The sequence below is a fragment of the Volvox carteri genome (assembly GCF_000143455.1).
Source record: "Volvox carteri f. nagariensis unplaced genomic scaffold VOLCAscaffold_5, whole genome shotgun sequence".
Taxonomy (NCBI): Eukaryota; Viridiplantae; Chlorophyta; class Chlorophyceae; order Chlamydomonadales; family Volvocaceae; genus Volvox; species Volvox carteri.
In genome coordinates, this window is record NW_003307548.1 from 2,630,327 (window position 1) to 2,643,981 (window position 13,655).

Below are 13,655 nucleotides of genomic sequence, written 5' to 3' on the forward strand. Positions count from 1 at the left end.
ATGAAGGCGGCGGGGAAGAAGGCGGCAGGGGAGGAGGCGGCAGGGGATGAAGGCGGCAGGGGAAGAAGGCGGCAGGGGATGAAGGCGGCGGGGAAGAAGGCGGCAGGGGAGGAGGCGGCAGGGGAGGAAGGCGGCGGGGATGAAGGCGGCGGGGAAGAAGGCGGCAGGGGAGGAGGCGGCAGGTGAGGAAGGCGGCGGGGAAGAAGGCGGCAGGGGATGAAGGCGGCGGGGAAGAAGGCGGCAGGGGATGAAGGCGGCGGGGAAGAAGGCGGCAGGGGATGAAGGCGGCGGGGAAGAAGGCGGCAGGGGAAGAAGGCGGCGGGGATGAAGGCGGCGGGGAAGAAGGCGGCAGGGGAAGAAGGCGGCAGGGGATGAAGGCCGCGGGGAAGAAGGCGGCAGGCGAGGAGCGGCAGGGGAGGAGGCGGCAGGGGATGAAGGCGGCAGGGGAAGAAGGCGGCGGGGAAGAAGGCGGCAGGCGAGAAGCGCCAGGGGAGGAGGCGGCAGGGGAGGAGGCGGCGGGGGATGATGGCGGCAGGGAAGGAGGTGGCAGGGGAGGAGGCGGCAGGGGATGAAGGCGGCGGGGGATAGAGGCGGCAGGCGATAAGGTTGAAGGGGGATAAGGTTGAAAAGGAAGATCTTCTTGAGGCGGCAGTGGAGAAGGTGGCCGCTTCCAAACAATAGCTACATCATCCTTCGGATACATAGAGCCTTAGGCTCCCTTACTTGTCGTTCGTATTCATAGCTTAAGATGCTAGTCAGCTGCAGGATTTACTGAAGTGATACCATAGAGAATGAACTCTTCCGGATTCCACTCAGGTTTGAACCTGAATTCAAATCTAAGCTATGACGGTTATTTGGGGCTGGGATTCTGGGATAAATGAAATTACCAACGTACGCGTGGCCTCTTCATTTCTGTTTTCCTGGATGGTTGATATGGGAAGGCGGAAACAAGTTGCTAAGGGTCCTTACACTGCAGAAAAACACAACCCCAGCCCCACGGCCACTATACCCCCCTCGTGCTGCCCACCAATGCCCTCAGCGGGGCAACACGCGCATGACGCATAAACCTATCCAAAGAACTTCGAACGACTCTCAGACTCTCATGTGGCGACATCTATAGAGGTAGCTACCTCCTGAACCCGGGAAAATCCCTGCAGGTTAAGCTGACTAGTTTCCCCCTACACCAAGCACTATCCCTTCTGAGCTCTCAAGGCCACACTACTGGGCTAAAAGACTCGACCGAACCAACCCCGTCCCGGCCCGCCGGCTGTCCAGTCGCCCCTCAGCGGCCGTTTGCCACAAGCCTGCAGCTGGCAGAGCCTGGCGCGGAGGTGTCTGCGATTGACCGGCGAAGAAGGGAAAGGGAAACTTGTCAATCCACGATTGATTTCTTTTCAGAACTAGCCAGAGACACAATGGATTTCAAGCTAAATTGCGTTCCCCAATCCACTTCGAACTGTATGAATGCGAATGAGACAATGCGAATGGGACAATAATACGGCACGGGAGTTTCATGCCCTCAAAGCGGGAACAAACGCTAGAACTGAATACATACATAGTTCTAAATCTTCTACTAAAATTTTCCTGTAGCGTTAGAGGCCTTTAATTCATATTGGCGAACGATGCTTCCCGAGCTACCGGGATACTGTAGGTTCAACATGTACATTTACAGAAATGTACTAAAATGAATTCACGAAGTGCGCAGCAAATAAGATGAGTAGCCTATAGGCCAATGTCCATAGTCCAGGGCAACGGAGGGGGTTACCCTGGGGCCGTGTTACCCCTCCTGCTGGGTAGGAACTTACAAGGGGGTTACCTATGGGCTACGGGGGGTTGAAGGTGGGTAACCGATGGGTAACCCATGGGTTACCCACCCAATCAGTGCCTTAGGGAGTTTCTCATACCAGCAACGGGGTGCCTGCTTCAAACCGTAAATAGATTTCTGCAGCTTGCACGCAAGCGACCGGTCACTGGATACATACCCAGGCGGTTGCTCCATCCACAACTCCTCCTTCAGCTCACCATTCAGGAATGCAGTAGACACATCTAGCTGATGCACCGTCATGTTCCGCGCTGCGGCAACTGCTAATAAAGCACGTAATGACGAACCACGAGAGGTGGGGGCAAACAACTCCCCATAATCAATCCCCTCGTGTTGCTCGAAACCCTTGGCAACTAAACGCGCCTTAAAGCGCTCCACGCTGCCGTCATCGCTGTACTTAACCTTATATACCCAACGACACGGCAACAAACGAGTACCAGGAGGTGGCTTCTTCAGCTCCCAAGTACTATTAGCCATCTGGGCGGCGATCTCCTCGTCCATCGCACGCCGCCAGTCGTCTGCATGTGGACATGCAATGGCTTCCGCAAACGAATTAGGCTCAGGAATACCAGCAGAGAAAGCAGCGTTAACGCGACCAGTGACAGTGCGACCAGGTTCGTTTCGCCACCATTCGCCAGGGCGTTTACGCTCTCAAACTGGATACCTAGTTCCCGCCATTTCCACATCAGGCTGATTGATTCCTTGCCCATTCGCACTGCTGGAAGGTCCAGCCCCAGCCGGCGCCCCCTCGCCACCCAAATGCGGCGATCCCTCGCCGACGGTGCTACCTGGTGTCCCTTCGCCAGCCCTAGGCAGCGATCCCTCACCAGATAAACTAGTGCGAAACTCCTCCTCCTCGTCGGCATCGGACTCATAATCGGAGTCCCCGGCATTACGCCACCGGCCGACATTAGATTCATCGAAACGAACGTTAGAAACTACGGCAATAATGCCGTCCTCGTATAGTACACGATACTGTCCACCGTTCCCGTATCCGACAAGTATTCCACGCCTGCTTACCGGGTCGAACTTGTCGCGCTTGACGTCGGGTACGTGGATGTAGGCAACACATCCAAAGACTCGCAGGTGACTGACGTTCGGACGAACATTAAAGAAAGCTTCGTACGGAGTGACGGTTGACCCAGCAGTTGGCGACACATTCCTAAGATAGTTGGCTGTCGCTAACGCCTCCGCCCATAATGATTTAGGCAGTCCAGACTCAACGAGCATAGCCCTAGTCTTGTCCAAAAGAGTGCGATTTAAATGTTCCGCAGCTCCGTTCTGCTCAGGGGTGTAGCCTACCGTAGTTCCGTGTACAATACCCCTGGAAGCGAAATAGGCCTTCGTGAGAGTATTAACGAACTCCCCGCCACGATCCGTACGCACATCCTTAACCTGCCTGCCAGAAGCGCGCTCCAGTTCCGCTATCATAACCACCATCTTCTGGTAGACCTCCTCCTTGGTCGCTGTAAACGCAACAGCTGAAAGACCAGTATGGTCGTCAAGCAGAGTTGTCACGTAACGCGAACCACTAGGTGAAGGTTCAGGCATAGGTCCACACACATCCATGGTCTGGTCTGGGTTGACACTACTGCAAATAGCGGTTTAAGGTCCTGGGTTCGATTACTGGGGAGACCCCCGAATTAGTCGGGAGCGCGAGATTATGGCTAGCTGCTGAGATGTGGAGTTGAGGTCGCAGTTGATGGACCAGATTCGCACGCTGGATTGGTGGCGATTGCCGAACCCTCCGTCTCTTCGGGTGTTCGGGTGAATGGATGAGGAGGGGTCCCTGAAGGCTGGATCCGCCGCCTTGGACTTACAGTTCGTATGGCGAAGTACAGTGTGGTAGTGGTGGATGGTGCTATAAGGTGATAAATGATCTAGAACTGACAATGTGATAAAGCGGCCCAGAAGCCTCCCACTCTGTAACATTACATTACATTACATTACATTACATCCATGTGAATGAGCGCGAGAGGCTGCGCTGCCTTATGCCCAGATAACGGAAAAGGACCACGTGTATGCTTTGCAAAGACGCAAGTCTCACACACACACGCGCTGGCTGATTGTATGCTGTGTCGGTCAACATCGAACCCAGTTACCATATCATGACGCAGCAACGCCTCAAGGTTGCTGTATCCTAAGTGGCCATACCTTCGGTGCCAAAGTGCTGCACGTTCAGCTCCGATACCCACGGCAGCACACACTGCATCACCACCAGAAGGTATCCTGTTGCGTCCTCTTCAGAGCTCCCGTACCTCCACTGCTGTAGCAGACGGGATACAAGTCCCCATCCCGCTTTCCAGTCAGCACCAACTGGTTCTGTACGTATACTTTCGCCTGTCCGCCGCCGAAGACCACACTGCCTCCACGATCATCAATGATGCGGACCGATAGGATTTTGGCGGTGGCCTCCTCGTCGACGTAGACCTTCTTGAAAGTAATGGCCTGTTTATCGTTGACGTTAGACCGAATCATAAGCGTGCCAACTTCAGTCGGCCGAAGAGACTGTCCCTTGATGCCCATGATGTTGAAGCGCTCCCATGGCTCCAACAACCGCACGTTGAAAAGTTCTGAGTGGTCATACGTTATGTGGTGAGTGGCGGCTGAGTCCAGAAACCATTCCGTCGGACGATTGCTGTTGTATGCCACGAATGCTACCTGCCGCGGAACTCCTGGCCCCCTAGCTGATCCACCGGATCCTGGCTTGCTGCCGCTAGCTCCGCTGCCACTACCTCCGTTGCCACTGTTGTTGTAGCCACCCTTGTAGCCAGAATTTGACGACTGCTTCAGCGCTTTAAGCTGCCTGCAGTCCTTTACCACGTGCCCAGGTTTATTACAGTAGTAGCAGATGACTTGCTTCCGACTGTGTCCCGAGCTATTGTTAGCCGGCCCCCGGCTACCATAACCAGAAGTAGAAGCACCGAACGTCGAACCACCGACAGACGCGAAGGCTGCCGACTCGGTAGGCTTGCCCGACCCACCGTTAGCCGTCTCGATAGAGAGAAGCTTTGCTGTGACGCTCGCCATGTCCAAATCGCCGTCACGCATAAGTAATGTAGTCGTCACCACGCTGTACCGACTGGGTAGACCAACTAGGACGGTGTACACCAGCTCGGAGTCATTAACTACATGGCCAACTCCCAATAAATCTGTTTGCAGCTGCCTTGCACGTGCAAAGTACATCGGAAGAGGTTCGCCGTCGACCATCTTAAAACGGCTGAATTCTTGACGTAGAGACACCTTGCGGGCGTTGTTGTTGATGTTGTTACAGGGTGGTTCACCAGTGGCCTCCTTCCCGAGTGGCCTCCTTCCCGAGTGGCCTCCTTCCCGAGTGGCCTCCTTCACCAGTGGCCTCCTTCCCGAGGCAATTCTCTGCTCTCCCCTGCTAGAGGGGCATCCTAAGCCATTCACCCCATCCGACTTCAGAGTGTACTCTTTGAGTTTGGCAACTCACCACCAGCATCCAACCAAATCCAGTGGATCAACGGCGCGTCAACTTAGTTCCTGGTCAGCTCGTGAGTTGATTTTATCACGTCCTACACCGTCCATAAGATGGGGGGCCACCTCCCATTTCATCACCTCTCAAACACCCCGGGATGTCGGCAGGCGGATTCGAACCCGGACGCGCCAGGACGCGACGGGAGCAGAAGCCAGGCCTTAACCTCTGCCAGCCGCCTGCCTTTGTTGATGTTGTTGATGTTGTTACAGGGTGGTTAAGCTTCACCAGTGGCCTCCTTCCCGAGGCAATTCCCTGCTCTCCCCTGCTAGAGGGGCACCCTAAGCCATTCACCCCATCCGACTTCAGAGTGTACTCTTTGAGTTTGGCAACTCACCACCAGCATCCAACCAAATCTAGCGGATCAACGGCGCGTCAACTTAGTTCCTGGTCAGCTCGCGAGTTGATTTTATCACGTCCTACACCGTCCACAAGATGGGGGGCCACCTCCCATTTCATCACCTCTCAAACACCCCGAGAGGTCGGCAGGCGGATTTGAACCCGGACGCGCCGGGACGCGACGGGAGCAGAAGCCAGGCCTTAACTTCTGCCAGCCGCCTGCCTGCCGCCTGCCTGCCAGCCGCCTGCCTGTTTGTTGTTGGCAGCAAACATAGATCCCAAGGCGTCCCAGGCCTTCTTCGCGTTGGCAGCACCGGTAACCATCGGCAAATGATGATCCTTGACGTTCTTGATGAGCAGATTGATGACCTTCCGTGATTGTCGAATCTGCTCCTCGTTGCATGGCTCGGCGAGCAGGGATTGCTCAAGCCCAAGCTCCATGCACATCGCGCTAAACCTGATTTGCCAGGTGGAGTAGTTGTGGAGGTCCAGCAGCTCATCAAGCTTATCCTTGACCATTGTCGATAAGGGGTAGAAATAACAATCGGATGATAGCTGTCGGCGCTACTCGGGGCTCATAACCTATTGAAGAATTGGTGACGGTGACGGCTAACGCTGATTGTTATTCCGGAAGGATTGCCGGTGGCGAAGATATTTAGCACGATAAACTGTTACAAGTAATGTAAAGAGTATTATTAGCGTTCGGCAGGACTTGAGGAGATTCCTATGAGGAATACCGATCGTAGTGAGATAAACAAATAAGCGCAGTCACTGCCCTAAATACCGGCGCTAGCGGAAAACTCGTACATTCCGCGATCTAACTGCACGTACATTCCGCGATCTCACTGCGCCGTCCTGATGGTGCCCTAATGTCTATCACTTAGCTACCGGATATGCATCGGTAGCCCCATAATGTTCCGGGGTAAGTCTTCCCCATTAGTCTGACGCAGCCCCGGGGTCAAATCCCCTGGTCGACAACCTCACGAGTTGGGAGAGGACCACTTCCTCAACACAATGTGCGTGTGTTGGAGCCTTGGGAACGCTTCAGCATTAAGGACCAGTCACTGCGTCCGACGGAGTTTGGATCGCTTACCATTCGATCTAATGTCAACGACAATCTGGCCATTACATTCAAAAGGGGGTCTACGTTGACGAGGAGGTGATGGTAAAGATTTTGTCCGTCCGTATCATTGATGATCACGGTAGAGGTAGCATCGTCTTCCGTGACGGTCAAGTAGAGGTATTCTTGCAAAATCATTTAGTGTTGACCGGTGAACAGGACGTTGATCTTTACCCCATTTGCTATCGAGGTGGAAGTACAGGCACCATCAGGAGGACGCAGGATACGAGCTACTGTGACAACAGACATGGTACAACGTGCACCGCGGTGGATTCCAAGACGGAGCGTGCAACACTTTGGCATCGGCGTTACGGACATCTGGGCTACAGCAACCTCGAGGCGTTGCTGCGCCACAATATGGTAATGGGATTTGACGTCGACCAGCACAGCTTTCAAAAAGCCAGCATGTGTGTTTGCGAGACCTGCGTTTTTGCAAAGCAGACACAAGGTCCTTTTCCGCTAACAGGGCACAAGGCAGCTCAGCCACTAGCACTAGTTCTTATGGATGTGTGTGGACCAATGCCTTGAACCTTCGCCTAGTGGTTCGTGTTACGTGACAACTCTGCTTGACGACCATACCGGTCTTTCAGCTGTTGCGTTTACAGCGACCAAGGAGGAGGTCTATCAGAAGATGATGGTAATGATAGCGGAACTGGAGCACGCTTCTGGCAGGCAGGTTAAAGAGGTGCGTACGGATCGTGGCTGGGAGTCCATTAATACTCACACGAAGGGCTTTTTCGCGTCCAGGGGTATTGTACATGGAACTACGGTAGGCTACAACCCTGAGCAGAACGGAGCTGCGGAACGTTTGAATCGCACTCTCCTAGACAAAACCAGGGCTATGCCTGTCGAGTCAGGTCTACCTAAGTCATGGTGGGCGGTAGTGTTGGCGACAGCCAATTATCTCAGGAATGTGTCGCCAACTGCTGGGTCAACTGTCACGCCATATGAAGCTTTCTTCAACGTCCGTCCTAACATCAGTCACCTTCGAGTTTTTGGGTGCGTCGCCTACGTCCACGTACCTGACGTCAAACGCGACAAGTTCGATCCGGTGAGCAGGCGTGGAATACTTGTCGGATGCGGGAACGGAGGACAGATGAAGGACAGTGTTGAGGAAACGGTCCTCTCCCAACTCGTGTGGTTGTCGACCAGGGGATTTGACCCCGGGTCTGCGCCTGACTAATGGGGAAGACTTACCCCAGAACCTTATGGGGCTACCGATGCATATCCGGTAGCTAAGTGATAGACATTAGGGCACCGTCTGGACGGCGCAGTGAGATCGCGGAATGTACGTGCAGTTAGATCGCGGAATGTACGAGTTTTCCGCTAGCGCCGGTATTTAGGGCGGTGACAGCGCCTATTAGTTTATCTCACAACGATCGGTATTCCTACCAGGAATCTCCTCAAGTCCTGCCGAACGCTAACAATATTCTTTACATTACTTGTAACAGTTTATCGTGCTAAATATCTTCGCCACCGGCAATCCTTCCGGAATAACAATCAGCGTTAGCAGTCACCGTCGCCAATTCTTCAATAGGTTATGAGCCCCGCTTAGCGCCGACAGCTATCGCCCAAATTGTTATTTCTATCCCTCATCGACAATGGTTAAGGACAAGCTTGATGAGTCGCTGGACCTCAACAACTACTCTACCTGGCAAATTCGGTTTAGCGCGATGTGCATGGAGCTTGGGCTTGAGCAATCCCTGCTCGCCGAGCCGTGCAACGAGGAGCAAATTCGACAGTCACGGAAGGTCATCAATCTGCTCATCAAGAACGTCAAGGATCATCATTTGCCGATGGTTACCGGTGCTGCCAACGCGAAGAAGGCCTGGGACGCCTTGGGATCTATGTTTGCTGCCAACAACAACGCCCGCAAGGTGTCTCTACGTCAAGAATTCAGCCGTTTTAAGATGGTCGACGGCGAACCTCTTCCGATGTACTTTGCGCGTGCAAGGCAGCTGCAAACAGATTTATTGGGAGTCGGCCACGTAGTTAACGACTCCGAGCTGGCGTACACCGTGCTAGTTGGTCTACCCAGTCGGTACAGCGTGGTGACGACTACATTACTTATCCCAGGAGGGGTCCTAGACGGCTGGACCCGCCGCCTTGGACTTACAGTTCGTATGGCGAAGTATAGTGTGGTAGTGGTGGACGGTGCTATAAGATGATAAATTGTAGAACTGACAATGTGATAAAGCGGCCCAGAAGCCTCCCACTCTGTAACATTACACATTACACATTACTTATGCGCGACGGCGATTTGGACATGGCGAGCGTCACAGCAAAGCTTCTCTCTATCGAGACGGCTAACGGTGGGTCGGGCAAGCCTACCGAGTTGGCAGCCTTCGCGTCTGTCGGCGGTTCGACGTTCGGCGCTTCTACTTCTGGTTATGGTAGCCGGGGGCCGGCTAACAACAGCTCGGGACATAGTCGGAAGCAAGTCATCTGCTACTACTGTAATAAACCTGGGCACGTGGTTAAGGACTGCAGGCAGCTTAAGGCGCTGAAGCAGTCGTCAAATTCTGGCTACAAGGGTGGCTACAGCAACAGTGGTAACGGAGGTAGTGGCAGCGGAGCTAGCGGCAGCAAGCCAGGATCCGGTGGATCAGCTAGGGGGCCAGGAGTTCCGCGGCAGGTAGCATTCGTGGCATACAACAGCAATCGTCCGACGGAATGGTTTCTGGACTCAGCCGCCACTCACCACATAACGTATGACCGCTCAGAACTTTTCAACGTGCGGTTGTTGGAGCCGTGGGAGCGCTTCAACATCATGGGCATCAAGGGACAATCTCTTCGACCGACTGAAGTTGGCACGCTTACGATTCAGTCTAACGTCAACGATAAACAGGCCATCACTTTCAAGAAGGTCTACGTCGACGAGGAGGCCACCGCCAAAATCATATCGGTACGCATCATTGATGATCGTGGAGGCAGTGTGGTCTTCGGCGGCGGACAGGCGAAAGTATACGTACAGAACCAGTTGGTGCTGACTGGAAAGCGGGATGGGGACTTGTATCCCGTCTGCTACAGCAGTGGAGGTACGGGAGCTCTGAAGAGGACGCAGCGTGAAGACAACAGGATACCTTCTGGTGGTGATGCAGTGTGTGCTGCCGTGGGTATCGGAGCTGAACGTGCAGCACTTTGGCACCGAAGGTATGGCCACTTGGGATACAGCAACCTTGAGACGTTGCTGCGTCATAATATGGTAGCTGGATTTGATGTTGACCGACACAGCATACAATCAGCCAGCACGTGTGTGTGTGAGACTTGTGTCCTTGCTAAACATACACGTGGTCCTTTTCCGTTATCTGGGCATAAGGCAGCGCAGCCTCTCGCGCTCATTCACATGGATGTGTGTGGGCCTATGCCTGAACCTTCGCCTAGTGGTTCGCGTTACATGACAACCCTGCTTGACGACCATACTGGTCTTTCAGCTGTTGCGTTTACAGCGACCAAGGAGGAGGTCTACCAGAAGATGGTGGTAATGATAGCGGAACTGGAGCGCGCTACTGGCAGGCAGGTTAAGGAGGTGCGTACAGATCGTGGCGGGGAGTTCGTTAATACTCGCACGAAGGCCTATTTCGCTTCCAGGGGTATTCTACACGGAACTACGGTAGGCTACACCCCTGAGCAGAACGGAGCTGCAGAACGTTTAAATCGCACTCTTTTGGACAAGACTAGGGCTATGCTAGTTGAGTCTGGACTGCCTAAATCATTATGGGCGGAGGCGTTAGCGACAGCCAACTATCTTAGGAATGTGTCACCAACTGCTGGGTCAACCGTCACTCCGTACGAAGCTTTCTTTAACGTTCGTCCGAACATCAGTCACCTGCGAGTTTTTGGATGTGTTGCCTACGTCCACGTACCCGACGTCAAGCGCGACAAGTTCGACCCGGTGAGCAGGCGTAGAATACTTGTCGGATACGGGAACGGTGGACAGTATCGTGTACTATACGAGGACGGCATTATTGCCGTAGTTTCTAACGTTCGTTTCGATGAATCTAATGTCGGCCGGCGGCGTAATGCCGGGGACTCCGATTATGAGTCCGATGCCGACGAGGAGGAGGAGTTTCGCACTAGTTTATCTGGTGAGGGATCGCTGCCTAGGGCTGGCGAAGGGACACCAGGTAGCACCGTCGGCGAGGGATCGCCGCGCTTGGGTGGCGAGGGGGCGCCGGCTGGGGCTGGACCTTCCAGCAGTGCGAATGGGCAAGGAATCAATCAGCCTGATGTGGAAATGGCGGGAACTAGGTACCCAGTTAGAGAGCGTAAACACCCTGGCGAATGGTGGCGAAATGAACCTGGTCGCACTGTTACTGGTCGCGTTAACGCTGCTTTCTCTACTGATATTCCCGAACCGAATTCTTTTGTGGAAGCCATTGCGAGTCCACATGCAGACGACTGGCGGCGTGCGATGGACGAGGAGATCGCCGCCCAGATGGCTAATAGTACTTGGGAGCTGAAGAAGCCACCTCCTGGTACTCGTTTGTTGCCGTGTCGTTGGGTATATAAGGTTAAGTACAGCGATGACGGCAGCATGGAGCGCTTTAAGGCGCGTTTAGTTGCCAAGGGTTTTGAGCAACGCGAGGGGATTGATTATGGGGAGTTGTTTGCCCCTACCTCTCGTGGTTCGTCATTACGAGCTTTATTAGCAGTTGCCGCAGCGCGGGACATGACGGTGCATCAGCTAGATGTGTCTACTATGGTGAGCTGAAGGAGGAGTTGTGGATGGAGCAACCGCCTGGGTATGCATCCAGTGACCGGTCGCTTGCGTGCAAGCTGCAGAAATCTATTTACGGTTTGAAGCAGGCACCCCGTTGCTGGTATGAAAAGCTATCAGCAGAGTTCGCCAAGCTGGGTCTTTATCCTTCAAAGTCTGATCCGGCGATGTTTGTTAAGACGGACGAGCGTGGGGTTCTTATTGCTTTGGTGCACGTAGATGATACAATTGTTGCGTCGGAAGACCCGGAAATGGTCCGGGCAATTAAAGCCGCAATTGTGAAGGTCTTCAAGGTGCGCGACCTTGGAGAAGCGAAGGTGTTTTGGGGCATGGAAATTAGGAGGGAGAAGTCGGGTGAGATAGTGTTGTCGCAGCATAGGTATATTGCGCAGCTGTTGGAGCGTCATAGGATGATTGACGCCAAGCCGAGGTCTACTCCTTTGCCTCCGGGCTTTAGGTACACTCCTAAGGGGGACGGAGAGGAGCTGCTGGGCAATCCCACAGAGTATAGGGCTTTGGTGGGAGAATTGAACTATCTGGCGACGAACACGCGGCCTGACATTTCATATGCATTGAGCGTTTTGTCCTGGCATATGGCCGCACCCACGAAGACTGCCATGAACTTGGCAACCGGCGTTCTGCGTTACCTGGCGGGTACACGCGAACTAGGATTGCGTTTTGGGGGTGTTGGCGACGTTGCTATGTCCGGGTACAGTGATTCGGACTGGGCAGGAGACCCAGTTACGCGGCGTTCTACGTCCGGTTACGTATTCACTCTTAATGGGGCTGCGATTAGCTGGAGCAGCCAACTTCAACGTACTGTGGCGGCTTCGTCGGTGGAGGCTGAGTACCAAGCTACAGCGGCGGCTGTTCGTGAGGCTTTGTGGCTTCGCAAGCTGATGGTTGATTTGGGCTTGCCTGAGAGCGCGGTGAAAATCCAGATAGACTCCCAGGGGGCGCTTAGCTTGGGAAACAACCCGATTACGTCTGCTCGGTCGAAGCACATCGACGTGCAGCATCACATAGTGCGTGAGAGGGTGAATAGCGGTGAGGTGCAGTTGGAATACTGCCCTGGATGGTTGCGGATGTACTAACGAAGGCTCTGGGCGAGGTGAAGTTCAAACGTTGCCGAGATGCTATGGGCCTTGTGTGAAGTGTGCAGATGAACTTGGTACTCGTTGGGATACGGCCCGAGGGGGCGTGTTGAGGAAACGGTCCTCTCCCAACTCGTGTGGTTGTCGACCAGGGGATTTGACCCCGGGTCTGCGCCTGACTAATGAGGAAGACTTACCCCAGAACCTTATGGGGCTACCGATGCATATCCGGTAGCTAAGTGATAGACATTAGGGCACCGTCTGGACGGCGCAGTGAGATCGCGGAATGTACGTGCAGTTAGATCGCGGAATGTACGAGTTTTCCGCTAGCGCCGGTATTTAGGGCGGTGACAGCGCCTATTAGTTTATCTCACAACGATCGGTATTCCTACCAGGAATCTCCTCAAGTCCTGCCGAACGCTAACAATATTCTTTACATTACTTGTAACAGTTTATCGTGCTAAATATCTTCGCCACCGGCAATCCTTCCGGAATAACAATCAGCGTTAGCAGTCACCGTTGCCAATTCTTCAATAGACAGATGGTTGCGGATGTGCTCACGAAGACTCTGTTGAAGGGCGGTCCTATCCCAACATAGATAGGTGATTGTTAGGCGATGAATCCGCCGATATAGGCGTTGCCTCGGACGTGCCTCGACCTTGCCTCGGCCGTACCTCGACCTTGCCTCCGCGGTACCTTGACCTTGCCTCGGGTCTCTCGGCCGCGTATCTCGGACGTGTCCTCAGGTCCAGGGATGGTGGACGACTGTACGATACTTCCGTTGGTATCGGTACATAAGACCAGAGTGGTGCATGTCTTTCTATCTCATCTTCGGATGGATCGGTATTCCTTCATCGGAATCTCCTAAAGTCTTCTTGCCGTTCACCACTAACCCACAGACTGTAACCCTTATATCGCGACCAGTCTCCTTGCCTTCATATTCTTAACAGACTCTGGGCGAGGTGAAATTCAAACGTTGCTGAGATGCGATTATTGAAGAATTGGCGACGGTGACAGCTAACGCTAATTGTTATTCCGGAAGGATTGCCGGTGGCGAAGAT

General features: G+C 53.9%; 1 protein-coding gene across 1 annotated transcript in view; it reads left to right on the forward strand.

Moving 5' to 3' along the window:
* Positions 1-1,458, forward strand: part of VOLCADRAFT_103398 (uncharacterized protein) — a gene marked incomplete at its 5' end in the record, with an annotated part of 8,310 nt that extends 6,852 nt beyond the window's left edge. The window contains one exon of the mRNA XM_002947118.1: positions 1,040-1,458. Within this exon, the coding sequence (XP_002947164.1) occupies positions 1,040-1,120 (81 nt within the window). The 3' untranslated portion in view covers positions 1,121-1,458. The remainder of the gene's footprint in view (positions 1-1,039) is intronic.
* Positions 1,459-13,655: the final 12,197 nt, after the last annotated feature.